The sequence below is a fragment of the Pezoporus wallicus genome, unplaced genomic scaffold (assembly GCF_028554395.1).
Source record: "Pezoporus wallicus isolate ANWC-B61680 ecotype Strahan unplaced genomic scaffold, APGP_CSIRO_Pwel_v1 scaffold_7392, whole genome shotgun sequence".
Taxonomy (NCBI): domain Eukaryota; kingdom Metazoa; phylum Chordata; class Aves; order Psittaciformes; family Psittacidae; genus Pezoporus; species Pezoporus wallicus.
The window spans coordinates 4,251,936-4,279,468 of NW_026639923.1; the positions used below are offsets into that span (position 1 = coordinate 4,251,936).

General features: G+C 38.3%; 1 protein-coding gene across 3 annotated transcripts in view; it reads right to left on the reverse strand.

Annotated features, from left to right (window-relative positions):
* Nucleotides 1–1,484: 1,484 nt before the first annotated feature.
* The window catches only part of LMTK2 (lemur tyrosine kinase 2), a 42,659-nt gene continuing 16,610 nt past the window's right edge, over nt 1,485–27,533 (reverse strand). Inside the window, exons 4-15 of one of the 3 annotated variants that reach the window (XR_008973132.1) lie at nt 26,391–26,464; nt 25,732–25,850; nt 24,293–24,380; nt 17,573–17,706; nt 14,232–14,316; nt 13,587–13,708; nt 12,320–12,469; nt 9,131–12,050; nt 7,586–7,721; nt 6,940–7,188; nt 5,720–5,833; nt 1,485–1,658 (exon numbers count right to left, since the gene is read on the reverse strand). Coding sequence is in view for 2 of the 3 variants with exons in the window: in XM_057416991.1 (XP_057272974.1) it covers nt 5,805–5,833; nt 6,940–7,188; nt 7,586–7,721; nt 9,131–12,050; nt 12,320–12,469; nt 13,587–13,708; nt 14,232–14,316; nt 17,573–17,706; nt 24,293–24,380; nt 25,732–25,850; nt 26,391–26,464 (4,106 nt within the window). In the remaining variant the exon portion in view is untranslated. Of the gene's footprint in view, nt 1,659–3,501; nt 5,834–6,939; nt 7,189–7,585; nt 7,722–9,130; nt 12,051–12,319; nt 12,470–13,586; nt 13,709–14,231; nt 14,317–17,572; nt 17,707–24,292; nt 24,381–25,731; nt 25,851–26,390; nt 26,465–27,533 lie in introns of those variants that run through there. The other 2 variants (XM_057416991.1, XM_057416992.1) reach the window with 2 other exon arrangements.

Sequence of the window (27,533 nt, forward strand, 5' to 3'; positions counted from 1 at the left end):
TTGAGCCAGGGTCTACAAGCAGGGGCCAGCGAGGGCCCCTAGCCCTGCCTCACGCCGAGGCCCCGTGAGGCCGGAGCTGGGCCCGAGCGCTGCCCCGGCCCCGCAGGCACTCGGCAGGTGGCTGCGACACGTCGCTTTAGCGGCGGGGGCGGGCCCGCCGCGGGCGGGACCTCGGCACCTCGCGGCCGTCAAGTAACAGACCCGCCGGGGAAGGGGTGGCCTCAGGCTCGGCCCTCGGGTACCGGGGGGGGGGGGAGAGGGAGGGAGGGAAGCAGCAGGCCCAGGCAAAGGAGTCCCGCAGCAGCACATCAGCCCGGCTGCTAGCGGTGCCCGTTTTACCCCACCAAGGGGGAGAGGGCCCAGGGCCAGCACCACAAGGCTCCTGGGACTGGGATAGGCACGGAGCTCTGGGGACGACAAAACCTTAGGGAGTAGGCAGCACTGGGCTAGGGCTGAGCCTAGGGCTGTGTGTGTGTGTGTGCATCCAGGCACTGACACCAGACCGCTGGATGCTAAGACAAGCAAATCAGGGTCACTGTAGGAGGGGGTCGTCAGTACTTCAGCAGATGGAGGAGGAAAATGTCCGAGTGCACTGTTCTGCCAAGGGCTGTGCAAGGTACCATAGCACCTTGTGTGACAAAGGCCCTCAGCACTTCCCTCCCTTGCAAGCTGCTGCTGCTGCTAAGGATTGCAAGTGCTCAAATTCTTTGATAATAGGTTCTATTTAAGATGACCAATTTAGTGCTATGGGATCTTTTACATCTGTTCTCAATTACGACCACCGTCTCGGTCAAATTTCAGCCCAGTAGTTATATTTTACCTAATGAAGTTAAGTCATCTTGATATCAGTTTCTCATTCCCAGGTCTCAACAGGAGCCACGACTCAGAACAGCTGCAATGCTGAGGGGGGGCTTCCACAACAGCCTCCATAACCACTGACACTGCTGTGATCTGTCATCACAACCTTAACAGTAAACAGGTTAAAAGAGACATTCACTGCCCCTCAGAGTGAATGTCTCAATCTCAAGTCAGAGAAGCTACCAATACACAAGTACTAAATTTACCTGATATTCACAGAACAGAATCATTAGGGTTGGAAGGGACCTCTAGAGATCATCTAGTCCACCCCCCCTTGCCAAGGCAGGGCCACCTACAGCAGGTTACACAGGACCACATCCAGGCGGGTACCGACTGTCTCCAGAGAAGGAGACTCCACAACCTCCCTGGGCAGCCTGTTCAGTGCTCTACCTCATGATCTTGGGTTCATTCAGCACATGCATTTAAATTAAAAAAAGAAATCTTCCAGAAATAAACTGAATTATTATTGAAAAAACATACTGTTAATCTGTTTGCTGAAGGGTACTTACATTTTGATATCTCCATTCTTCCTACACATGCTTAATTCTAGGATTAAAAGCAATATTCACCTTTTAGAATTACACCGTTTGTATTTCAAGTACTGCTTCTTTGTGTATACACCTTACCTGAAGCTCACACAAGGTGGTATTATTAGAAGAAATTAAAGGCAACTACACTATTTTGTGTAGACTCATCTGCTGGACTGTAGCTTTGAGGTTTTGGTACTTTCTCAACTTCTGGACACTAACAAATATATCTCACAGCAGAACTACACTGTGGACCTGATCCATTGCTGGTATCTGCTTAAGAATGAACAAACAGACAAAGAGATTATAAATATATAACTGTATTTTATTTTTAATATTAAATATTTTTAAATTACAAGCAGTTTCTTGAATCACACTATGCATGATAATCAATATACAGTAGAAATTACAATTTAAAAATGTACACAATTTAAAGACATTTTGACCTGAAATTTCATTAACTATGATATATTGCCATAAACCTCATACCTGTATTAAATTACAATAGGAAAACCTCATACCTATGATTTTGTTACATAGTTTCTCATTTACAAATAGAATTAAACATTATATATACACACACATCAGTACCATTTTATCATTTAAGTTACACCTACATCTGTGCAAGTTCAAACAATTTCATAAACAAAACTAAGTCATATTCAAGTTTCTGAAAAACAGGCTGCTGGTATTACAAATACTTATTTTCAGTAAGTTTATATGATGTTTGACTCTCCTGTAGATAGTTTTTTTCCAGTCTTGTACCAAAACCATTAACATACAATGATATTACTGTATGACTTAAAGCTGAAGTAACTTTGTACACTCTGTTCTTATTTAAGGCTATTTCTTATAAGGCTAATATACTTGGATTCCACCTTTCACCAACTCCAACAAAAATAGCCATGTCACTAACACCTGACAACGCTGACACTTTAGCATAGTGCTTAATCATAAAAGTCTTTCTACCAACCAGCCTCCTCATGAAAAAGACTGAGTACTACATAAAAATCTGCTATAAATACTGATAAAAAGAATGAGGCTTAAATGGCTTTCATTAGTGCATCAACAAGGAGATGAAAAAATGTTTAATCCGCTCATTTCCATGAAAATGGCAGTTTCCATAAATGCAGTTGGACACACAACAGATCTGTGGCTTGGGGATTTAGGGGAGTACAGGTGTTCCATGAAAACTGGACATTCTTCTCGCTTTGTTGGCTTCTCGTAACAGATACTAATTTTTAAGCAAACTTCCTTAGGTGGGAAAAAATCAGCTTTTAAAAATGATTTTAGTAGCCAAATGGAGACAATGCCTTCACTATTCACGTAAACACGGTATTCTACTAGAAAGGGAATTAAAATATAAGCAGTCCTCATAGTAAACCACTGAAAATAGATACATGTACTTCTAAACTGGAAACCATGCCTAAGTAGCTAGTGCAAGACATTACACAGTTTAATGAATGATTTGTAATAAATCCCCTTACTATAATGTAACACGTTTGGAATTACCATTCCTCTTCACTGTGCCACTGACAGCCAGGCAGATATTTAAATATTGCTAACAGTTGATCAGTTAAACTACAGATTTTTTCCAAAAAAAAAAAAAAGACCTTTTATATTATTGTAATCCAGGCTAGTGGATTAACAAAATTAAAATTCATATTTAAAGTGAGGTGAGTCAGCTTAAATATTTCTTTCTCTTCATTTCTTTTCTCTTCTGGGAACAGGTTGCTCAGAGAAGCTGTGGTTACCCTATTGCAGGCAGTGCTCAAAGCCAGGCTGGACAGGGCTTGGAGCAACCCGGTCTAGTGGAAGGTGTCCCTGCCTGTGGCAGGAGAATGGACCTGGATGAGCTTAAAGGTCCCTTCCAACCCAGACCACTGCACAGCTAAAAATGACATTATGTTGCTTATCATCATACATATCCCAGCTCACTTTGGGAAAAATGCCCCTTTATCAACTCATCAGAAAATTTGGACAAAAGAGTAAACTTTCACTTCCTACATAAGATTTTCTATAGATTTCTGTCAAGTAAAGGAAATTCTTAATGTGCAAGATAAATATCTGATTTTCCAGAATGATAAGAAACAAAATGCACAACCACCTTGTAACATTCTGGAGTAGAAGCTTTTATTTAACCTTGGGCTGTATTTTAAACCAAATTATTCAAAATTAAGGCTGAAGTCCAGTTCTGATAGATTTTTCACCACGCAAGGCAGATAAGCCCTACCATGCTTTGCAGACCATTACAGAGTTTCATTCTTACTGTGGTGAGGATTATAGAAGACAGATGAGATACCTTAAATCTAACTGTGTCAAGGAGTTTGATGTTGGAATTACAGAATCACTAAACAATAGTTTGTGCACAAAGTCTATTACCTGTATTTTGAATATTGAGAGGAGTGCACAGCTTCCTTAAACTCTCTACAGTATACACTCTAAGCCTGTATAAAGAACTATGTCCCTTTGACTCTTAAATCATATTCTGGGAAGAAGTCCATGAAAAAATTCCATTCCCTACTTCATACTGAAGAACAGTTCTGACTAACTCTGAACCTGAGTGCCTCACCAGAAAAAGTCATCTGAACAATACATTGGCAACTTTAAACAACATTATCACCAAGTCATTCCCTTCTGATCGGTATGGAAGCCATTCTTGTTAAGGGCTAAATAATGCTGGAAAAAAGCAATTAACATTCCTGTCATTTTAAAAAATACTTAAAAAAAACAAAACAAAAATGTATACAGAGGTATACAAAACCAAATTTTACACATCTGAAAATATCTAGTCCTCCCACACTTCATGGGATGAGAAGTCTCTGGTGACTGGATCTGGACACAGAGCACTTGGACCACCCTTATATGAAGCTCTGCCAAAATAGCCACTAAAATACAAAGTGTTCAGTATGTTAGTACATTTGTATTTTAGGACACTAAGCCAGGTAAACTCTCCTATCCGTGTTTCCTACTGATCTGCAGCTGCATAAGGCATTCCAAGAGGTCAGGGATTTGTTTCTCAACTGAACTCACTTTGGAGTAGTAATTAAGGATTTCTCCTCCCCATCCAGCAGTTTAAAGGATTAAACTAGCTAAATGCATGGTAGAGTATGAAGGTTAAACATGCCCACACTGTACTCCCTTCCCTACAGACAGCTTCAGAGCAAACATTACTATACAGTATCTTTTGATCAGTATGTATTTCAAAATGTACCACAGGGTCTTGCAGACAACTTAAAATAGGTTTGGCCTTAAAAAGGGTGCAAAACTGGGTATTAATCATTAATCTAATTCTTAACTGTCATAACATCACTGAGAGGTAGATTTACCACAGTCCTCTGAATGGCAGCCCAATCTACACTCAACAGAAGAGTGAGCTTTGAAATTCACAAAATGGGCAGCTGAAGGCCCACATGTGCCCAAATCCATTCCACTGAAATTAGTCTTTTTATAAGATACGTAAATTCCATAGTTTTGTACAGCCAATTTTTCCTCTTCTCTCTCCAAGGCAGAAATTGTAGTAAAAACTGGAAGGCTCTTTAATTATGATATAGTCAGATGCTATTACAGTTTAAGCAGTCAGTAGGATTATGTTCAGGAACTAAGAGACATTATCTCTTACATCTAAAAACTCCAGAGTATATCATATATTCTTTTCCAATTTCCTATAGAACATGAACACTAACAATCAATCTATAATCATTATCATTTAGAAATGGTACTGAACATAAGATTTCAGCAAGTCTAACGTAACACTCAGAAGTTATGTACGCTTTACATGTACCGTGCATAGCAAAGGCTACAAAAAGGACAAATTAAACTGGATAAGTGGGCCAATTCAACTTGTCTTATTCTCCTTGAAAGATTTAAGATTTTGAATCTGTACATCAGGAAATAAAGGAAGAATAATCCATAGTGCAATTGTAATAAGCAAAGTAATATGTAGTGATATCCTCTTGAATAAATATGGCTCACTACTGATCAACTATCATCCATACAGTTTCAGCAACACAGCCACCTGTTGCACAGGACAGTTATACACAGTTCTACAACAGGTGTATGTTCAAATAGATAATGAACTACATGGAAAAATATAAAAAGAATATTATACAATCTCATACATAAACCAGACTGTAGTGTAATTGCTTTACTTGTTTAAGTTATCTGAAAAATACTTCAAGTACTTGAAAACAGCGGCAGAATCATCTTTCAATGAAAAGCAAAATTGCACTGATTTAAAAATACATTACAAAGTTAAATACACATTCAAATTAATGTCCTGATTTAACATTGTTTTCAGTGTTTACTTTCATTTCTTAGTACTTCTTGATTACCTGCGTTGCTTCAGGAGGATCCAGAGACGATGAAGCTTTAGACAGAAAGTCTGTGTGTTCTATGTATGCAGTCCAAAGTTTTAAATTAATCTTTTTCTCCATCTTCACTGCTTCCTGTTAGTAGAGGAAAGGTCATAAGGTACAATGAGATCCTTCTGTACAACCCTCCCTTCTTTGCAAGGCTCTTCCTACAGCCTGGCATTCTGCCCTTTCACACTTCCAAGTTTTGGTTAATCTTTCCCTACAGCTTTCAACTACTGTAAACATTTGGTACATTTCTACATAGACATCTGCTTAAAGCACACGGTTCAATGTCACTTCTTAGGACTCATGAGGCAATGTAAGATCTCCATAAAAATCTCTTATCTGCAAGTTACTAGGCAGCAAGCATTATCTTATCAATAAGCACAATACAAGAACAATACAACTCTATATAACCCCGATTACATATTTACCATTAGCAAGGCTCAGCAACCAGTAATATTTAATAATGCAGCATTTTATCAAGATTAATATGCTGAACTGATTCAAGCCTATTTGGGTTTGCCCCTTTAACCTCAAAAAATGTTCCGAAGTTGAAAGAAAAGCTTTTGGTTACAGACAAGAAAGCTACTATTAATAAATACTGCTGGTACTCAATATTGATGTGATATGAACAGACTGACTCTCCTTAAATGGTCTTATTCACAGCTCTAGAAAACATGCTGCAATTCTTGTATGTCAAGAATGCTCTTTCTAAAAAGCAGTATGAAAAGAAACTGAATTGTAAAATAAGCTTAGACAGCAATGGCAGAAACATTATGTTCTAGCATCCTCATCCTGTGCAATGAAAATAAAATTCTGACTAATGACAGTGTGATAATGACATTTATTCAACTGCCATGGTGTGGCAGCTATAAACAAGTGCTTAAGGATTGCACAGATTTCACAACTATTGCACTATTTCTTTTTTAACAGAAAAATTGTGAACTTGTCCTGTAATATTCAACAGAATATTCAACAGAACCACAAGTTTGTAGCAACTTGGATGCAAATAATCTCAAAGGAAAGCTATGTCTTAACTGAAATACAAGACCACACATAACATTTATAGTATTAACAATGCATTTTTAAATTAAGTATCTAAAATAGAACAAGGTTTGTCATATCTCTGACTTCTATCTTTGATTAGAGTTTTGAATTTGTGGTTCTAAAATAATTATTATAACTACATCACTTACCTCCTTGCTCTATATCTGAATCTGTAAGATGCGTAAGAGAAAAGCTTGCCATGTTTGCAGGAGAGATAGAGAATCTGGAATAAGGGGACGTATGTGACCAGTTCTGATCGAGAGTCCGGGAAGGTGGAGGTGGAGAGAAATACTTTGATGACTGAAGAGGTGATTTAGAACTAATAAGACTATTAGCTGCCTTTGACATAAAGGATGGCTCTGGAGAAGAGAAGTCATCATCCCATTCAAAACCCCCACCTTGAGGAAAAAGAAAAAAAAAAAAAGAGAACTGACAATAATGTAAAGTCATAACCAGTTTTAAAAGCAACCCCCTGGAAGACTGTGCTAACCCAAAGCAGAACTTGTAGCTTTTCTGTTCTAGCCCTCAGGAGTCACAATATTTGTCTCCCCTACTTTGGTAGCCTTCCAAGACACCCCAGACACATCAGTGTATAACCAACCGGTATCGCATTACCAGCTTTGATGATCAGTAACACCATTACCTGAGCCTAGCTGTAGTCTGTGCTCAGGATACAAAACTGAAGCCAATATGGTACAGCCAATTTACAAGTCACATATCATTTAAAAGACATTTCATTAACAGCTATGCATAAAACAGCCTCAGCCCCTGCTGTGCATAAATATAGTCCGGTACCTTCTTCATCTGTTGAGCTTTCTGAATTTGCAAATCTGTTTAAGTAACTAAAACTCGAAGGTGGAGCCGGAGTGCTGCAAGAGTCTTCCCCATTCAAGTCTACTGCATGGTTTCCCAGCTCCTTAGTCGGCATTTCCTAAGGCAAATACAGTAAGTTACTTACTTATCCCTCTTGTACACACAATGTGTCCATGCCCACAGATGCAAGCTTTCCAGAAATCCACTCCCCACTGTCACCATCAAATGTACTGCGGAATTAAATGGCCTGCAAACTCTTAAGTTACTACCACATAACAAAACCTTGAGTTACAGATTAAGCATATGCAGGTAATTCTAGTTCTAAAGAAAACTGTATTAAATCTACACTAAAATGCACTCAGGAAGCGACTTTAAATCTTATTTATGATACTTAAAAGTTTTGTATTCCTAAGAGCAAAGCTAAACATCTTCCAATTAAAAACAGTTCCCTTGTCAGCCTGACCCAGGCAGGTGTTTAATTCTTTAACAAAGCCTTAAGCCAACTCACAACATTTTAAGTTTTTATTTTACTTTTTTTGTTTTTAACGCTTAATCATGCACCAGGATAAAGAGACAAACTTTGTACAACTGGTATTTGAAGCAGCCAACATCTTATCAGTTACTGTAAAAATAAAAGTTCAACAACTAAGAGCAGGTTAAACACAGCCGATTTTCTCTTCCCTTCTCACAAAAGGATTACTATTCTACATAGGCTGCCTAAACACAAAACACCTATGTTTTCTATTCCAAAACAAAATTAACCAATATTTACGTGCGTCATCATAACTAACATTTCCAAAGCTTGACAATGTGACTGTTCTTTCAAACTCACTATACGAGTTTAGTTGCCACAATGGTAAAACACTATCCCTGATGTATCAAGTTACAGAAGTTAAAAATTGATAAAGCAGATAGGGAAACAAAGGTAATCTTGAATTTTAGAAGCAGATCAGTATTTCACTCAACTTGAATAACACTGCATGTAAAAATTAGCATTACCATCTAAATATTGTTCTTATCTTTAATTATGGTTTAAAGTAAATGTACCTTAATGCTAACTAACACAAGAGCCAAAGTTTGGTTGCTGTTTAGGGTTTTTGGGGTGTTTTATTTGGTTGGTTAGCTGTTATTTTTATCCCTTTCTTCCTTTCTTTTATAAAGGCATTTAAACTTAAATTCAAAGTCCTCAAACTCATTAAACTAACAAATTGATTCCAAAAAGTTACAACATTCTGGCAAAATAATCAAATCGAATATGGTCCATAACAATGCTGCTTCACATGTTCAAATTAAACACAGCTTATAAACATCAAAAGGACATCACGTTTCACTCAGAGCATACAGTTAGGGATCCAAAAGCAATGGAGTCTCAGGACTTGACAACCAACCGTGCCAAAACAACACCCTCCTTCACTTCCAAACAGCCCTGCTATTCTACACCTAGCAAAAAAAAAAAAAAGCAATTCTACCAAATGTTGTTTAAAAAACTCAAACCAACAAAAACTTTACTTAGTAAAAAAAGCATACCTGATCAAACAAATAGACTGTCACATCATCAAAGAACGTTACAGCCTTTTTCTCATTTTTCCAAGGCTCATGCTGCCTCTCATCAAGAGGTGCTGGAAGTTTCAACAAGCTTCTCAGATGTTTTCCATCATCCTTCTCAGTAATTATCTCAGGTACTTGATGAACAGTTTCATCTTCACTGTCAGAACTCAGACTATGCATATGAAAAGTCCTCATGTCATCCTCAGAATCACTGTTCTCATCTTCTTCATCTGCATCATCGCCATCTTCTAAGTCAAGCATTCCAGAAACATCAAGTTTTCCAAGGTATTTTCCTTCAATATCTGGCTCTTTCAGTTTTTGTCCTTCAATGTGATAGAAGGACTTCTCGCTGTTACTCAGATCTAAAGGACTGTGTATGTTATGCACAGGCTTTAAGTCTCTGTGTGAAAGAAGTTCTGAAGTATTAGTGCCAACACAAGACACAGTTTTACGTGAAGTCTCAGATAGTTTTATTTCATCCCTTAGGTTTCTGTCCATCAATATCTCCACGGAATTCAGAGTTGCCTCAGCCCACTCATCAGGACAGCCCTGCATCCTTACATCTACCTCTTGGATCTCTAAGTCATGATTTAGTTCTAGTTTTGCATTTTGATTATTAGTATCCTCATAATTGCTTACATCACACTTTTGCTGTCTCTCCTCAAAACTGTAATCCTCTTCAGTATTATTCTCTCCTCTTCTGGAAGAAACACCACCCGTAGTCTCTCCTGACAGACTGACAGTCTCTTCTGTTTTTTTATCTGGTTCAGAATCATTATCAGAGAAATAGGCAGAGTCTCTGTAAGAGTTCTGACTTCCCCCCAGAAAAACCTTTGGGGTTGTTTCAAGATTGCTGTTCACTGCATCTAAACCAGCTGCTGCTTCTGAAACAATTATGACTGGATTAGAAGGTAAAGCACTGACATTGCTCTCACTAACACCACAGAGAGCAGCATCTACACTAGAAGCATCCTCAACAGTGATATGGGAAGTCCACTCTGGAGATTCCAGGTTCTCTGTTTCATAGCCACTGTCAGCAGGTTTATCAGGTGGCAAAAGTTTCTGAGGGCTTTGAGCCTGTAAAGATTCTAGAACCTCATTTACATCTAAAGAATCCAAAGAATCAGGTGTCTCTAAGGCTTGTTCTACAGTTTGTATAGGAGATGGGTTGTCTTCCAAAAGACTATCCTGACTTGTACAGTCTGAAGTAGCAACAGAAACTGAGGTGACCTCTTCTGGAATATCCTTGCAGTTCTCAAAATGATTTGATGCTTCTTGTCTTTCCTCCAACAAACATTCATCTCTTTTTATTATGGGAGATGTATCTTGCAAGTTTCTTCTCACATCTTCCTGATTGCTACATTTTTCTCTATTAGAAGCTATTTCATCATAGTTGGGAAGCATTCCCTGTTTTACCTGTGCATCACACTCAGCTGTTTCAACAGCAACACCAGAATACGGACTGTTTCCAACATTATTATTTTTGGCATTACTAGATAGCTCTTCTTGACAGAGAATATCAGTGTTACAGGACATGACTTCACTGACTTCCACATTCAAAAGTTTTTCCTCCTCCTTCAAATAAGGAGGATTTGCACATTTATCACATGACTTACAGGCTGCAGATGGACTAGAGGATGCCTGCACTTCCACAGTAGTCTGACACTGAGAATTCAGATCTTTATTCATTGTCACCGGGTTACAATTTTCATCTTTCACTGTTCTAAGACTTTCATGTATTAAAGAAAATATCTGTGCATTTTCAGCCAGCACAGGTTCAGGCTCTACAGAGACTCTATATGAGGTTTCTAATACACTCTTTAGAACATTATCTGGTTTTTGTCCAAAATCACTGCTGGTTTTCTTAGACAATAACCCTGACAATAAGTTTTTCTCTTGAAGAAATAAGAAGTTATCAGAAAGTTCTTCTAAAGTTGCCAAGTCAGGCTGGTTAGAGATATTTTCACATAAGCAAACTGTTTCATTTTCAGAAGCATGACTAGAATGCTCCTTCTCAGAAAGGCCTGCTGCCTTCCTGGCATCTGTGTTTGAGTTTAAAACAGGTGGTTTAAAGTCTTTAGAAATATCATTTGTTTCAGCAAAACCAAGTATTTTTCTGTTTGCCAATTCTTCTGATCTGTCAATGTCATTAAATCTATTCTGGAAAGGACTTTCTGGACTACTAGTAACAGGCAAAAATTCCTCTTTAGGATCTGTACTGTAGTGGAAGAAGTCCCCATCCGTACTAGATTCTTCAACATCAAGATCCCTGAGAACTGTGAAATGAGAACTTTTTTCTTGTACAGCTTCTTGATGATCAACTTCTGTAGTTAGTACAAGTGACTGGTTATCAAAATTCATGGTGCAGCCACTTCCTTTCTCCTCCAATTGGATATAGTAGTCATTTCCAACAGAAAGCTTGTGTGCATCAAACACAGGTAATACCCCAGGGACAGCAAGTGATGCTTCCTGACCACTCGCATTCTGTGCTCCCGACCCTTGCTCTGAAAGTGACCTCTCAAAAACCTCCACTGGAAAGAAAACACTTGCGTATGTCATTGCTTCATCAGGATTCACATGACCACATTCATCAAAATGATCATGTTTAGCTGCCTCCCAGATATATTCAAAGCTGAGACCCTGGCTTGTTTCAGTTACAGTAAGAACTTCCTCCATCTCATGGCCAAGTCTATCTCCTGCAAAGTGATCCAAGATTGGAAACGCAGAATTATTTGTTTCTCTGTTTGAGGTGTTTGGTTTAAGAGCATTCCACTGCTGTTCAAAATCAATCTCCGAGTCCCTTTGGCTTTGCATGCGAAGGTAAGTTAAAAGTCTGTGCACTTCTTCCGCTGTTGGTCTCTTTTCCGGAGGTAGCCAACAGAACTGCAGAACTTCATACCTATACAAATAAGAAACATGTCTTAACAGGCTTCACAATGAAAAAGAATATATAAAATTCAGGTATGTAACAAGCTAAAAAAAAAAAAGTAAAAATTAATATCACTGGCAGAAAAATCCATCTATAGAAACTCCTTTTACTCCCTTTATTCAGAGTTTCTTTGCCAGGAAGATGATTCCAAGGAGTAATTTCAGCATATTAAGAGAACTGAGTAATGCCAGAAACTTCTTCAGCAGCTTTAAGAATAAATAAAAACACTTGAAGTTTACCATCTATCAGAGTATGGCTGCTCCAGGCGTGGCTTGAAGAGTTTAACCTGCTTCTCCCTTATGACATGGGTTAAGACTTCCCTGTCAGAAAAGTCTGAGTAAGGCTGAGCAGCATTCTCAAACAGCTCCCATAACGTTACCCCCAGGGACCTGAAAGAGAGCAGCAAATTACTGTGCATTCCAAGAACTGTTTTAAGGTTGCTTTTCTAAGAAAATAAGGATTATTATGCAAAGCATAACTGGCAAGAAGAAACAAATACCACTCTCTCATTGACTCTGTAACAACTTCAGAACCTGCTAACTCATTTTATTTGACAGAATGCCAGAAGCTCAAGAATGAAGTTGTTTGAAGGCAATGACAACAAAGGCAACACCAGTGAAGACAAAAGAGGCCTCAAATGATTCAACTATGGAAGAAACCCCCACATGTTAAATAAAAAGAAAATGTCTATTTAGAGAAGCAAGATGAAAAAACATTATGGTTAGTCCAACAGTAAGAAAAGCTTTCATCAGAAAATGCAGTAGTTATAAGTCAAACTGCTAGAAAACTAACCTTTATTTCTGTTTTCATCAAATTACTTATTTTTAAGCTGCAGTCATCAGAAGCCACCTCTTTTCTCATTGCTGTATACATACTGTATGCAACACCAACCACTTTTCAGTGATTACAGTTGATGCTGGTCTTTGGGCAACCTTTCCTTGCTCAAAATGCAAAGCAACTGACTCTGCAGGTATTACTATAGAACAATTTAAATTGGAAGGGCTCTTTCAAAGTCATCTAGTCCAAACCTGTTCAAAGCAGCTCTGTGTAAGAGGCACCAAAATTCAAGCTGGAAACCTTAACACCCTGGCTGCTTGTAGTTTTGATGAACAGTATGATCTGTGGGAGCCTGCCTGAAGGGTTCAACTTTTTATGTCATCCACAACTACTACATTACTAGAAAAATTATTTATCATTTCCTTCCTTTAGAAACATGTAAAGGCATTTGGCAAATGTAAAGTAATCATTTTTATTAGTATAAATGCTTGTTCTTCTGCTAAACAGTTTTTTCTTAACCTATCTGTTCTATCAACAGATTCCTAAGCATCTTTCCAAAGCAAGATATAGTTTCAGGTTTGTAGAGATTAACCTACTGTATGTCTGAGGAAATAAAGCAATGCATCAAGCCAATAATGAATTTAACTATAAATATTGACTCTTTTGTGTAACATTTGAGGATATGTTCACAAATCTCTCACTGAAATCATTCTAAAGCCTACTACATACCATATGTTACTGTATTTATTTTGCTCTGCTGATAAGAGTCTGTCTTGAAAACTTGTTACTAACTCAGGTGCAGTCCATCGGAGAGGAATTAGTTTCTTCTCATCTGTCTCAATATAATCTTCCTAAATCATAGGAAAAAAAAAGACTGAACAAACATTGGATCAAATTCCAGAAGTTAACAGTCCTCTCCTTAATATGGTTTTATGTGATCCCTATGCTAAATAATAAATCCCATTTTCCCCAAGTAGCAGAGAATAATGCTGTAGAGAAAAGGCGCTCACTGCCCACTGCACAGTAGAAAAACTGAATGCCAACTTCCTTGAAATATTTAGATACTTTGAATATTTTCATTACAAAATATTATTTCTTAAACATTAGAAGGAATTTGTGCATATTTTAGGACTACTGTGTGTGTATATATACATTTAACCCAAAGCTTCTTTCTTTTAAGCACAAACTCCACTCACCTCTACAAAGATCAGCTATTCTGTTACATAACCTTGCTACAGTTATTTGCCAGTTTTACTTTGAAAGTTTATTATTCAAAGGACAATCTAGTATGAGTTTGTAACTTTCAAGCATGCTTGTTACAACCTTAGGCCCCAAATCCTTTTACGAAAGTGGTGCATGACTAGATTAACTTACCTTATACCTACTGAATCCTATCCCATAATCTCCTACTTTGACATTTAAATCAGATGTAAGAAAGCAATTCCGTAAGGCCAAGTCACTAAAAAGCAAACAGATAAATAATGAAACCAAACCAGGTAGTCTTCAATGCAAATCAAGACAAGTGGGTTAACAGAAGTGACACTTGTTAGAACTGTCAAGGCCACAGCTTAAAGAATCAAGTGAAAAGGCCATAAAATTATATTAAAAAAAAATCACAGAGGAGTTGCACATATGCACACTTGTAGATTACAGTAGCAAAGAGCAGGCCATGACAGGAGCAGATCAATAATATGAAACAACAGTGCTAAGGATTCAACACCTACACTACACATACTTCAACATTTCATTCATCTGACATGTAGTCTGATCCCAGACCTAAATCCTGCTAAAGGCTAAAGCAAGATAGGTGCAAGAAAGGTGTGCTCCTGCAGTCACCTTTCTGATTCCCTTTGGATGGAATTAAACCAGTTCACATACTCCAGAAGACCAATTCATAACACAAACCCAGTCACAGTTAACTGGGGAGAGTAATTTCAAACATACAACTTTGATCCGAACTGGGATAATTCTCTTGCAGCTTATATTTTCATTAAGTTTTACAACTTATACAAGCCAGCAGCTGATCCCATATCTCACTGGATTAATTGCAGACACCACAGTTCTATATAGACACTACTTACTTTCAGAAAAAAAACAAACACTGATACGGTCTCTCCTTACACTAAACTTACTGGACAAGATTTCTTTTGTAGCCACAAGAATATGACTGCCCTTAGGCCCTCCCACATTTTCAAAACAGAATCAATTTAGATCTACACAACTGAGCAGGATCTGTGTTCTGGAAGGCAAAGAAAACTAAATATAGTGACAAGGCAATCATATTTGAAGATTTTATACAAAAAACCTGTCCTGGGTTCAGCAGTAGCAGTCATGTTTCTCCTTCGTGGTAGCTGGTGCAGTGCTGTGTTTTGAACCTGAAGAGGGAAACCCCAATGGATTTCTAGACCCTAGACTGTTACGCTGTCCTTTATAAAGGAGTTCAAAATGTAGTCACTTCTCTAGAGCAGACAAGTATACTTTTAAACATTCAAGCTACACACAGAATTTAAATGCAATGATTTAATTCTACTAATAATCCTCTGATGTAGGTTTCTAAAGCTGTTTATGTGCTGAAGTGATGTAGGTCCCTCTTTCCCTAACACGTGTCACTGCACGTCTTGCATTTTAATTGCCATAAGCAAAATATATTAACAATTCAGATCAGGTATAAATACTTAACAATTTGCAATATGATACTAAGCAACTAGTAATATATTACACCTACAGTTAAGTTCCTCTAAATAACAAAACCGTATGTTACACAAACTAGATCTACAGACAGTCTCTGGAAAAGAGTACCAGAAGATGTATTTCACAAAAGTCCTTTATTAACCAAATCAAAAGCTCCTGAATACACACAGAATGTGTTTCAGTTTCCCGCATACACCTGACCACAAGTACTTAGAGCCATCAGTGCTGCTGTAATAACACCAAGAAGCTGTATCAGAAAACCCATCGTGCAAACTTGGAAATCTATGCCAGTTTAATGAAGTCACGTGCTTACTGTGGAACTGTAGCAGTGAAGCAGAGAGCTCAGCACAATAATTGCTCAAATATTTTGCTCTGCTTTACCAAAGGGTACCAGGCAATTAAGCGCAGTGGAAGAACTCCACCATTGCTTCTGCATGGCTTTAAAAAAAACAAAAACAGCCTCTGAAGTACAATGGTCTAAAAGCCACAGCTTCCTTTCTTCAGAGAAAGAAGAAAATGTTTTCCTTTCCAGACTCACTGAACTACATAGGTCAGAAACACATTTGTAATCCTAAAGCATGCCTCAAAGCTTCCCAACTTGTTTTACACTATGGAAATAAATATCCTGGAAGAGAGAATAGAATTTTGGCTGCTTGCATTTACCACTAACAACAAAATCACTGATGCTGGAGCCTTACCGCTTACTCTGACAGCATCAGGATAGTGTTGCTAGAAGTGAATATTTACAGTGGGAATCTTGCAGATCCACAGAATAATTATTTATCAAGTTTAATGGCATTTCTCTGAAAGCATACTGTTAAATTTAACACCTACAGAGCCACGCCGCTGCAATGCAAGAGACAGGGACCACTCAGTTTGACAGGTACAACTGGTACTACCTTCAACTCATGTGAAATTGTTAAACAAGTTAAAAGAATAGCTCTGCCCCCAGCAGAGTACAGGCTTTGGGGTTTTCTCAGGGTTTTGCTGTTTTACATCTGAACCTTTTAAGACTTCAGACTGATAGCTCTCCCTGAACAAGGCCTCCGCTTTCTCTAAGCAGCAAGAAGTGCATCGATAAGCTCTAGCACAAGTTCCTAATTTGCTGAAAGAGGGGATTTAAGTGCTGCTTCTAGAGCAAAGAACAGACTGACCTAACATAAAACCAAAGCAAACCACTTTATGATACCCAAGGGTTCATCAGGTAAGCTGTGTCTGGGGAGCAAGTACTCTCAAATATTTTAGTCATTACAAGTCTAAGGTTGACGTCTTCCAATTCCTTAGCACCTTTTTATTTATAGCACACAAAAAATGACATATTTCTGAGTAGTTCCATGAATACATTTTTTCCAGCCCTTTACAACTCCTGCCATCCTTCCAGTACTGACTGCATTAACTTTAATATAGCATTTTTCTCCCCGATTAAAACAAAATGGTTCTCACATGATTTCTTCTAAATGTGACTACCACCACTACTGAAGACTTAAAAGGTTACATGAACAGTAATTCAGATGAGAGAGCACCTGCTTCAGTGAGATTTTCCATCTAAATTCATCTTCTTCCTTACTGCATTAGAAAAGGCAGCATTTGGTTGTGTTTCTTTTTTCTCTTTTTACTAACAACAGCTCACCAAACAAAGTTTTCAATTCCTGTAATCTATTAAAAATACACAGCAGGTAAAATTCATTCTAACAAAATTATAACACCCTTTTCCCCACAATAAACCAAAGAAGTTGGCCAAGAATTAAACAACTAGATCTTCCAGATTAGCTTAGCAGCAGGCTGTATTCCACAGGCTGCAAACCTAGAAAGGAGGTGATCAGCTTTCAGCCAGGTTGGAGCTGCAACACACCACTGCAGTAGAATTAGAATCTTCATAAACATCACACCTTCATGACTTAGGATATGTCAGGTAGGTGGAAGTTAGTTAATCTTCAATACACATGGAGTTTAATGAAAATATCTACATGAATTTCAGAGTAAACTAAAAGAGTAACTAAAAGCAATTTATCTGGAAAACATACCTATGCACAAAGTTATGCTTATGCATTACAGCAAGTCCAGCAGCAATCTCACATGCCATTCTCTGCAGCAGCATTATTTGTGACTCTCCTTTAATGCGTTCCTCCTCATTGCAGATGTAAGTTTTTAGGTCACCCTGTAAAAGAAATTGAAAATACTGATCAGCCTTGTATGCTAGTTCAATCTGAAAAGTAATAAAGAATCAACTAACCACATTATTAACCACATTTGTGCTTACTAACAAAATCTCTTCAAGTTTCCAGTCTCCATAAAGACTCTTACAGAAGTCATTTAAGGCAAGTGGTATTGTCCTTTTAAGGGTTTTTAATCTAATCATTTAGTCACTAACATCCTAGATCAGACTGCCACATAAAACCTGACATACAATAACATTTTCCATTAAAAACAGTTTAATGAGCTTCTGCTTTTAAATGAGATGAGTTTTCAGCAAAGCTGATCAGGGGTGGAAGGGAAAGACCAGAGTAAAGGGTTTCAGACATTGCCAGCTTTAGATATACACCAAAGCTTTAGATATAAAAAGCATGGCAGTACACCTCACTCCACTCAAAGCATTCAGAGGATGGCAGCAGTTTTACTGAACCTAGGCAAAGGTGAGCAACAGACACAATTAATGAGACCACAGAAAACAAACAGCCATGAATATAAGGAAGAAATTCTTTACTGTTAGGCTGGTGAGGCACAGGAATGGGTTGCCCAGGGAAGTTGTGAATGCTCCACCCCTGGCGGTGTTCAAGGCCAGGTTGGACAGAGCCTTGGGTGGCATGGTTTAGTGGGAGGTGTCCCTGCCCATGACAGGGGGGCTGGAACTGGATGATCTTAAGGTCCTTTCCAACCGTAACTATTCTATGATTCTATGAAAGAGAAAATAACTGAGGATTGTCTACTACTCAGGAAAAGGAAGACTAACTACAGTAAGCGAATCCAAGTAAGGGAAGAGAACAAGTTTCTAATGCTATTATTGCTCCTACTTTTGCAGCTGGACTTCTAACTTAGCACTCCTGTATCTTTTGTTATTTAAAATAGACACTTCTCATAAGTTTTGCAAATTATTTCAGAGGACATTTTCATATTCACACTGCACAATATATTACATCACTACTTGCTGCATCAGTCCATGTCCATTGTCTGCCTAAATCTTGGGCCAGGAAGGAGACTGAAGGGGAACCTCTGATGTTCAGGAAAGACTGAAGAACACTAAACTTCCTGCTTCTCTGGTGCTCATGTACATTATGGAGTTAGAACCGAAGCCTTTCACGCTTCCTTAACATGGTTAACTGGGAATGACAATTTACAATTCTAGTAGTTCAAGCAGTAGACGTCTGTGTGGTGCATTAAAATCTAAGAGGGCAGTGACAGTTGAGGTGACTGGCTGGACAGTCACAAACCTGGTTTGTATTGAATAATGTAAGAAGTAAGGGACGGACATTCTACTTCAAAGATGACACTACTCCTATGTAAAACGACTTCATTTCATTTTTTTAAAGCATTAACAGATTCTACAGTACACTCAAGCAGCTATTCTACCTTTTACACATACCCACTTAGGCTGCAAGAAGCTATACCACATTTGAGAAAGCATGCATAACTTCTAATATTTTAATGTTGTAGAAGCCTTCATTACACTCTTTATCCTTAGCTACTAATTAGGTAACATTTATGTATTTGCATCTTACAGAATAACACTTTTAAAAATGTTTCCTGAAAGATTCTTCTGATCTACAATTACAGATTGAATGTGCTACGAGCTCATGTATATATGTATAAACATTATATATAAACACACACAGCCCTTCCTACCTTGCCAGAGCAGATTTACTAGAGCAGAGTTACAAAGAACTACAAAACAGTGTCCGTAACACAGATTCCCAACTGCAAAGCCAGAGCAATCCAAGCAAGTACCAAACATACAGCTTCACTGACTGTAGGTGGCAGTAAGCGCCTGAAGAAAACCAAACTCACCAAAATTGTCATTCATTAATACAGCAACTGATTACTTGGGGTTTGTCCCAGTTGGATTAAGTTCCTATGATGCCTGAAATGCACCAAGGAATTACTTTTTAATTTTTAACCACGTTAGTAACAGCAGTGCTGTGTGGCATCCCTTATTTACTCAATAATTCATGTAGGCACACGTTTTCATAGGAAATACAACTTTTATTAAATCCAGCACCTTGAAACATACTGGTTTTATTTTTCCAGTCTATTCTAATTAGGGCTACAATCAAGGTTAAAGATACAAAACCAGGCTTTTTTGTGGTATTGCTTTAAAAGGACATTGCTTATACCAAACTGAGGGGGAATCCATCCCTCAAGTGCTGGACTGCCATCCAGAGGCACCTGGACAAGCTGGGAGAAGGATCCAAAAGGAACCTTAAGAAACACTGGAAGGACAAATGCAAAGTCTTGCACCTGGGAAGGAAAATCCCCTTGCAACAGGACTGACCAGCTGGGCAGCAGCTCTGCAGAAAGGGACATGGGGATCTTGGCAGACAGTAAGCCAACTTGGTAGCGTGCCAACACCTACACATCAAAATTTCAATAATCATGCCTGAGAAAATCTCCTCTCTCCAACTTTCTCTGTCTCTTGCCTCTTCCCTCCTCTCCCAGGACTCCACAAAGCACTAAAATTTGCCTTTCCTCCCATCCTTCTCTGTTCTATTCAGGATCAGTTCAGCCATCTTTATAAGTCTTAACATGCTTTTTCTCAGTAACAGCCACTAGCTGGAGGCATATTTATGTACAGCACTCCTCTGCAATTTTGTTTGTGCGAATTCCTCATTGGGTTCATATGAATACCCAAACAAATAGTTGATATGACTCTGTAAACCAGTAGGTATTGATGATAGGCTTTTAGAAGTGTAAAGAGGCCACCACATCATATCTACTGAATACTTGCTACCCAGTTGGAAAGCTACCTGCCAAGTCACACATAACACACCACATAACCCTCTGAAGTTCAACAACTGAAACACCAATCTGCCTCCGCCCTCCAACACTGCTTCACTAACTACCCACAAGCTACAGGGCATTCCAAGCAAATACTGCATCCCTCTCTTCTCATCTGCTCAGGGAATTGCAAGACTTGAAGAGTTTCTTTAAGTATTTGATAGGCAAATCGGCCTCACAATACACATGCTACTTCCACATCTGAACAGCTTTCCTTTCCTCATAAATTATGTCAATCCACTAGGGGATTTGCTGTGCTGACAAAATGCTGGACACATAAGGCTGAGTAATAAATTAAAGTTAATAAGCCAGTTACCACTATTTTTAACATGGCATCATTCTGCAGTGTTTAACAGTGAACAGTTAACTATTCATAGAAGCCTGCACCAACATACTGAGCAAACTAATACGGGGAAGGGGGATGTGCAAGAACTTACTGAGCATTTCTTTTTATATTTACAATTTTTTAAACAATTTTAACACCAGCAAAGGAAAATTAGCTTAAATCCTCTCTCTGCAACCTACCTCTCTTGCTCTTTGCCAAGCTCTGCCAAGCAAGGAACATGGATCAACTGAGATTACATTACAAAATCAGCTAAATGTTAGGAAATACAGCTGCTGTATATGCAACCAATCTCAAGTAACAGAAATGCCTAAGTAGTTTATAGGGCCATGGCAAGTCAGCCTGCATGACATTCAGCATTGCTACTGTCACAATTAGCTCTAGTATCTCTGCACAACAGTTTCCAGTGCCTCTGATGAAGATCTTTCAGTGCCAAGGAACCTGGGAACTGATAATCCAACAGGGTTGCCTGAACAGCCAACAGAAGGTCAAGTGGCCCTAAAAGGGTTAAAAATCCAGTGATTATGACTTTGAAGGAGTGTGAAGAAATGAACACTGTGCCCTCTAGACTGTGGTCAGTAAAACAGCCACATTTTTCATTACTTAATATACCAAACTTGCAAAATGAGGTCCACATTGCCAAAAGAGCCTCAAAAGAACTTGCCATCTGAAGACACTTAAATTTCCTATCAAATACAGTTAAGATTTGCCACCTTTTTTCTTAATCATCAAATTCTTAATCACATAAGTACAAGGGATTAAAACAAATGTATGTACATATACAACACCAGTAACACAAGGTAAAGAGCTTTAGCATAGCACTATCCTACTGCTAACAAAACAGGACCATGTTTCTTAGACTCTTGTGTATTTTGGAAGCACCTTCGTACCCTCTGATTTGCCCCATTTCAGAAAAAATGAAAGCACAAAAGCAGCACTCAGCTTTCAAGATCACTTACTCACAGCCTAAAGCACCCAACTAACCACCAACCCAGCCACAGTGATAAAAAGCAGCTTCTAGAATATCAGGGCATTGACACTCCACTAAAAACCTGTCTACTAAAAAAACCCCAAACAAATGGTGCTGTCTGGCTTCCCTCACATTTTTTCCCTTCTTCAAGCCTCTTCTCTCCCCCCACTCCAACAGCGCTACCTCCCATACTAGGCCCTGGGACTACAACAAGGATTTAGTGACACAGAGCAATACTGAGCTAACTTACTGCACTGTGTCAATCTCTGCACAAAACTCTTCAAATGAGAACTGTTTTGTCTGCCTAGCCCCTGCATATTTGTGTGCACAGTGAGTAAAATCCTATGATGTCTAGGAGATAGTCAGTTCCACCAAGTAAGAACTCTTAAGTGAGCCAGACTTTCAGAATGAAAGTCATGTTTAACTCACTGTAATATATAATTTCTTAAAAACAAGTTTTAGCTCACTTGGAATAGAAATCAGCAGAGACATTTATTTTCCATTCCAAAGAAATTACCTAACTACATTCAAATTTATAAAACTACCACTTCGGCTGTCAAGCTTACTGCCTGCAGTTAAAGTGAAAATCTATTTTATCCCCTTAAGTAAAATCCTTTCCAGATTACTCTGCAGGATCATGACAATTTCTGGCATTAATCATCAGGCATCAAACAAGGATATTATTTTTTTCTGTATACTTTAAGTAGGGCAATCTTTAAAAGTTATTCTGTCTTCAAATCCAAAGTTGGATTAAATGGCATAACTATTCAAAACCATGGCTGCATTTAAATCTAATTTAGATGTGTATGTGTTAGACTATAAAATGCAATTCATTTTCAAGAGTCCTTTTAAAGAATCTCCAATTTGAGTAGGAGGCTTAAACAAATGGTCAGTAAAAAAAAAACAACATTATCTGGTTAACCTTAGGCACCTACTTTTTAACTCTTAACAAAACTGGAGCATTTTACTTTGATCAGTCACTGAGGTTCAAGTGTTTCTTCCATTTAGAAAAGAATGATTTTTATTAGCACTTCTGCCTCATTAATTCAGCACAGCTAGTAAATTTGAGCAAAAGAGCAGTAATGAAAAATACGGTTATTTAAGGTCACAGATTAACTGATGTTTCTCAAGAAAACTCAAACGTTCACGTTGACTCACTTATATTGCTTGAGGCAGCTGAGGCAATAAGAACTTTGGTGCCATATTTGTGCACCTGAGTTTAAAGGAGAATTCTATAGCAGAGAGGCTGGTAAAAAAGGGTGCTTGCTGAATTTTATGAATGTAAACTATCTTACTTCTAAAAGACTTATTTCTTAGCAACATAAACGTACTTCTGAGTACATTTCTGCCTTGGCACTTTCCAAGGAATTCTGCTTTAAATGATACCTAGATCACAAACTTTAAAAGCAGCTACTGAGCCAATGTTTAGACAGTCACCTTGAGTCTGAGTTTTAATAATGTGTCATGCTAAAATAAAGCAATTTATACCTTTCCAGATCATGGATCCAGCACCATATCCAAATTTTAGTCTCTGAAGACTGTGTATACTGGGCAAAGTTCAAAGTTTTTCTAGATGTGTACCACCCCCTTTCTTACAACATCCACGTAAATTCCAACACATGCCCAGGAATGCAGTGACTGAGCAAGTTTTTTTGTTCAGCTACCCTGCCCATCTTCAGTGGCCTTTGTGGTGCTAACAGCAGAGAAGAAAGCGGCAAGAACACCCTTCACCATACTTTTTGGTGTTCAGGAAGCGTAAGGCAGTGCTTGGGAAGGGAAAGGAAAAAGAAGAAAGATAAATAAGTAGGGAAAAGAAGAATGCAGTAACAGAAGGGCTCAGGAAGAGACTAGGATGATACTGAAAATTCTAGCTATTAAAATACACATTACTGATTCTGAAGTAAGCCTAGCATTGCATTTTAGCCCAAAACTGCACAGCATGGGTAACACTTGAGCACTCTGGAAGGGAGGCAGAAGAGAGGAAATTCTTGTGTCAATTTTCCTCAATTAGCATTTTCATAGAAATGGTAATAAAAGCACATTAAGGTTGCACAGACAGCAAACAGAACTTAGGATGTAATGCAGGCATGTGCACGTGATACTGGACTGCAATGAAAAGCTTCCTTCCATGACCTCTTTTCCCCTCCAAGCTCCCTGTTACATGACGTAGGCAGACTGAAAGAGACTAGTAAAACCATTATCAAAGACAGAACAGCTATTTCCCTCTTCAGAACATTCCACAGCACCTAGAATTTACATGATCATCTGCAAAGAATATAAACAACTACAACTGCGGTCTGTCTCTAAACCAGAAAAAGTCTTCTGAAACTCTGGCTATTCAAAAAAACTTCCCAGAAAGAAAATAATTTCATGAGCAAAGGGCAGTAAATAAACTACAAACAATTTGCATCGATGGAAAGCCTTTTGTGTAAGTGCACTTACCAAGTCACAGAACTCAAAAACTAGGAGATAAGGAATGGCTTCCACACATTGCCCAATACACTGGAGAACATTTGGATGCTGAAGAATGCTGGAATGAAAAAAATGCAGTTAAAGCCAGAAAGATCAAGTGTATGTTATTTGCAATACAATACACTGAAATCCCTAACAGAACTTTCAACACACAACATCAGGTGGGGGCGGCACAAACAGATTGAGCAAGTATCCAAAGCCACAGATTCCATTTTGCACCTTTGTATCTCCTTTGTACTACTGCAGAGTATCACTGAGCAGATGAAACTCTGAGGATCTCAAAACCACAATAGCCAGCACTGCCACAAGAAAGTCACACTCATCCACCCTTATACTAAAAATAAGCATACACAACTGGTTTGTGAACTACAGCAAGGAACCAATCTGGCTAAAAGCTAAACATTTTTTTAGCCAGCTTAATTCCCAGCCAAATCAGTTACTACTTCATAATTGCTTAAAAACACTTGTGTCAATACAGCAGAAGGAATGAGATCTTTTTCTTCTGCCAACAATTTAAGCCTAAATGCAAATATAACTAGGACATTAAAAAGCATTAAGAATAGAAAGCTCTCTGTGACCATTCACTTGTAGCATTTTCAGGCAAGGTAAACCACATTGTGATGTATGTCTAGTGAACTCCAACAGGCCTCTCTTTTCCAGTCATCTACAAAAGCCATTAACTTGTGGCAGTTAGCTCTTCAGAGAATTCTCGCTATCAAGAGAAATTACATTCCCTCTCATACACAAAATTCCTTTCTAGTATACAAAAATTCAACCCCTAGGAATGAGTATCCTCCAAGCATAATACAACAGAAAGAACACCAAACAATCCTCTTCATTGGCACTTCCAGTCAGATCAATTGCTTTCTCAATTGTAGGCTTCTCCTGGATTGTAATTCAGGCAGGGTTTTTGGTGCACAAGCCTCCTGGCAAGCTGCCTGAGCCAAAGTATTTTTTATCAATTATTTTTTTCAAAAAGGGAACTGTGAAGAAAATAATGTGTATTTGACAACAGACAAAGCCTTGCCAGTTCCCCTGCTTCTAACAGGAAAGCCAAGTACAGATGTTAAACCTCAATTCCCAGAGGCAAGTAACTGGGCATAAGGCTAGTCTGCAGCACTGGGAGTTTGTTCCAAACAGCTGCAGAAGAAAATCTGATAAACTAAACCAAGTGCGTTTTTCAGTCATGAGCAATAACTACCAAACGCATTTAAGCAAAGACCTTATTTTTATTTCTAAGCAAACTCAACTTTTGCTCACTTTGGATAGACTGTTTTCCACTTTTTAAAGACAAGCATCTCTGTTACAAGGGAGGGCAGCAGAGACAGTATCACTGAAAGGAAACGTCCCTAAGCCACATGCAGTAGTATGAAGTGTGTAAGTTAACCAAGCTGTGAATCATTACTTACTAGTATGGTTCTCCATTTCTTATAAACTGTTCTTGCTCCTTTGGACCTGCACTTGCCTTCAACTCCTTCACTATTACCCTTGCTACACTAGTGCCTGTGTAGATCTCTCCAAGCAGAACCTGAAAAAGATCAACATAATCATTGAATCATGGTGTCCTTAGCCAAAAGGAAAAGAAAAAAAAAAAAAAAAAAGGAGTTTCCCTGCAAGAGAAACAAGAGCTAAAAACATGCTGCAAGAAAGATCTTTCATTGTCAATACCTGCAGAGCTTTGCCAATTCACATGCCTATTTAATAAATCTTAACAACTGATCTACACAAACTTCGAGAAAACATGTTTTCTAGTGAAGACCACTTATTTACTTAGGATTTTTTTCCTTGAAATAATTGTTAATAACAGGAATGTATTAATTCAAACCCACAGAGGGAAGTGTCTACCTAGGAAGTAACTGTAGACAGAAACTATGTGCAAATTAAAGAAGCACTGATCAGTGCTATGATTAAACCTAAAAAGTTCATGCAAGGAAATATCCAGTTTCAGTTTTTCTTATGTTATTACCTTCTTTTTTTATTAGAGTACCATTATAAAGGAAATACAGTCACCTTACCCATTAGGAATAAGATTCAAATTGCAGTACAATATTAAAAGAGAACTTCTCACCTTTCCAAACCAGCCATTTCCAATTTCCTGGATATAGTTTAGACTCTGACGTGCAACTTGAGGCTTTGATCCATCTGTCACACACAATGGAACAAATGCAACATGTATCAAACCACTCAGATGGCCAAAGTTACCAACTGTTGAGGAAATAGTGCAAGCTCCTACAATATTTATTCCCAATGACAGGACTACATTCAGACCAAACAACAAAACCTAGTTAGACATACATGAAGTACGAAGGTAATGTGACTACAGCATTGAAGTGAAACTTCTATCAACTGCAGCTTCTAAACCATACTAGAGTATACCCCCTACAAAAGCAGTGATTCTCCTTACAAAATGTAAAACTTCTTGGTTTTTAACATATTCAGTAAGAAAGCAAAAAAGGCTGAGTTCTAATTCCAATACAAAAATGTATCATACCCTGTAGTTAGATAAGGCAAATAACCTAAAGCTTCCTATGCAAATAAAAGCACAAAAACCAAGACAACATTCACTGCTTGTACATCTTAACATTTATAGTTACATAGAGAGTTACCATTTTAAGAGAAGGGGTTTGACGGCTTTATTTTTCAGCCCAACTGCCCTACTTATAGCTCCCATCTGGAAGGAGGACATTTTCCAACTAAAAATACTTCACATAAAGAGCCCAGAGAGGGAAAGGACAGAAAACAAGACCCAGATCTTGACAGAGGATGGACAGTAACATCAGCAGACTCTATGTAAATAGAGGAGATTCAGCATTGTTTATCCCTCTGCTGCCTAATTGGTTAGGAACATTAATAAACAGATGAACACAACAACTTTTTATCACTACTACTTGACTAACTGAGAATTCTAGCCCACATTTTTATGTCCACAAACTACATTTACACCAGTATCATTTTACTGGAACAGCTATAGCTGTATAATACATAAGGAGCATTGTCAACGTGCTCCTAAGCATGGAGTAGGCTTAGGAGCTGTATCAGTACAGCTGTATTTTCACCAGAGTACCTTACTCAAGTACGCTGCCTTATTTCTGGCAAAATAACTTTGACAGAAAGTATAGCTTTAACAATTATGGCAATGTAGAAAAGCTGACATTAATTTCTTCACAGAGGATTTTCCCTCACTCATGAAAACACTGAGGAGTAAAAGTTT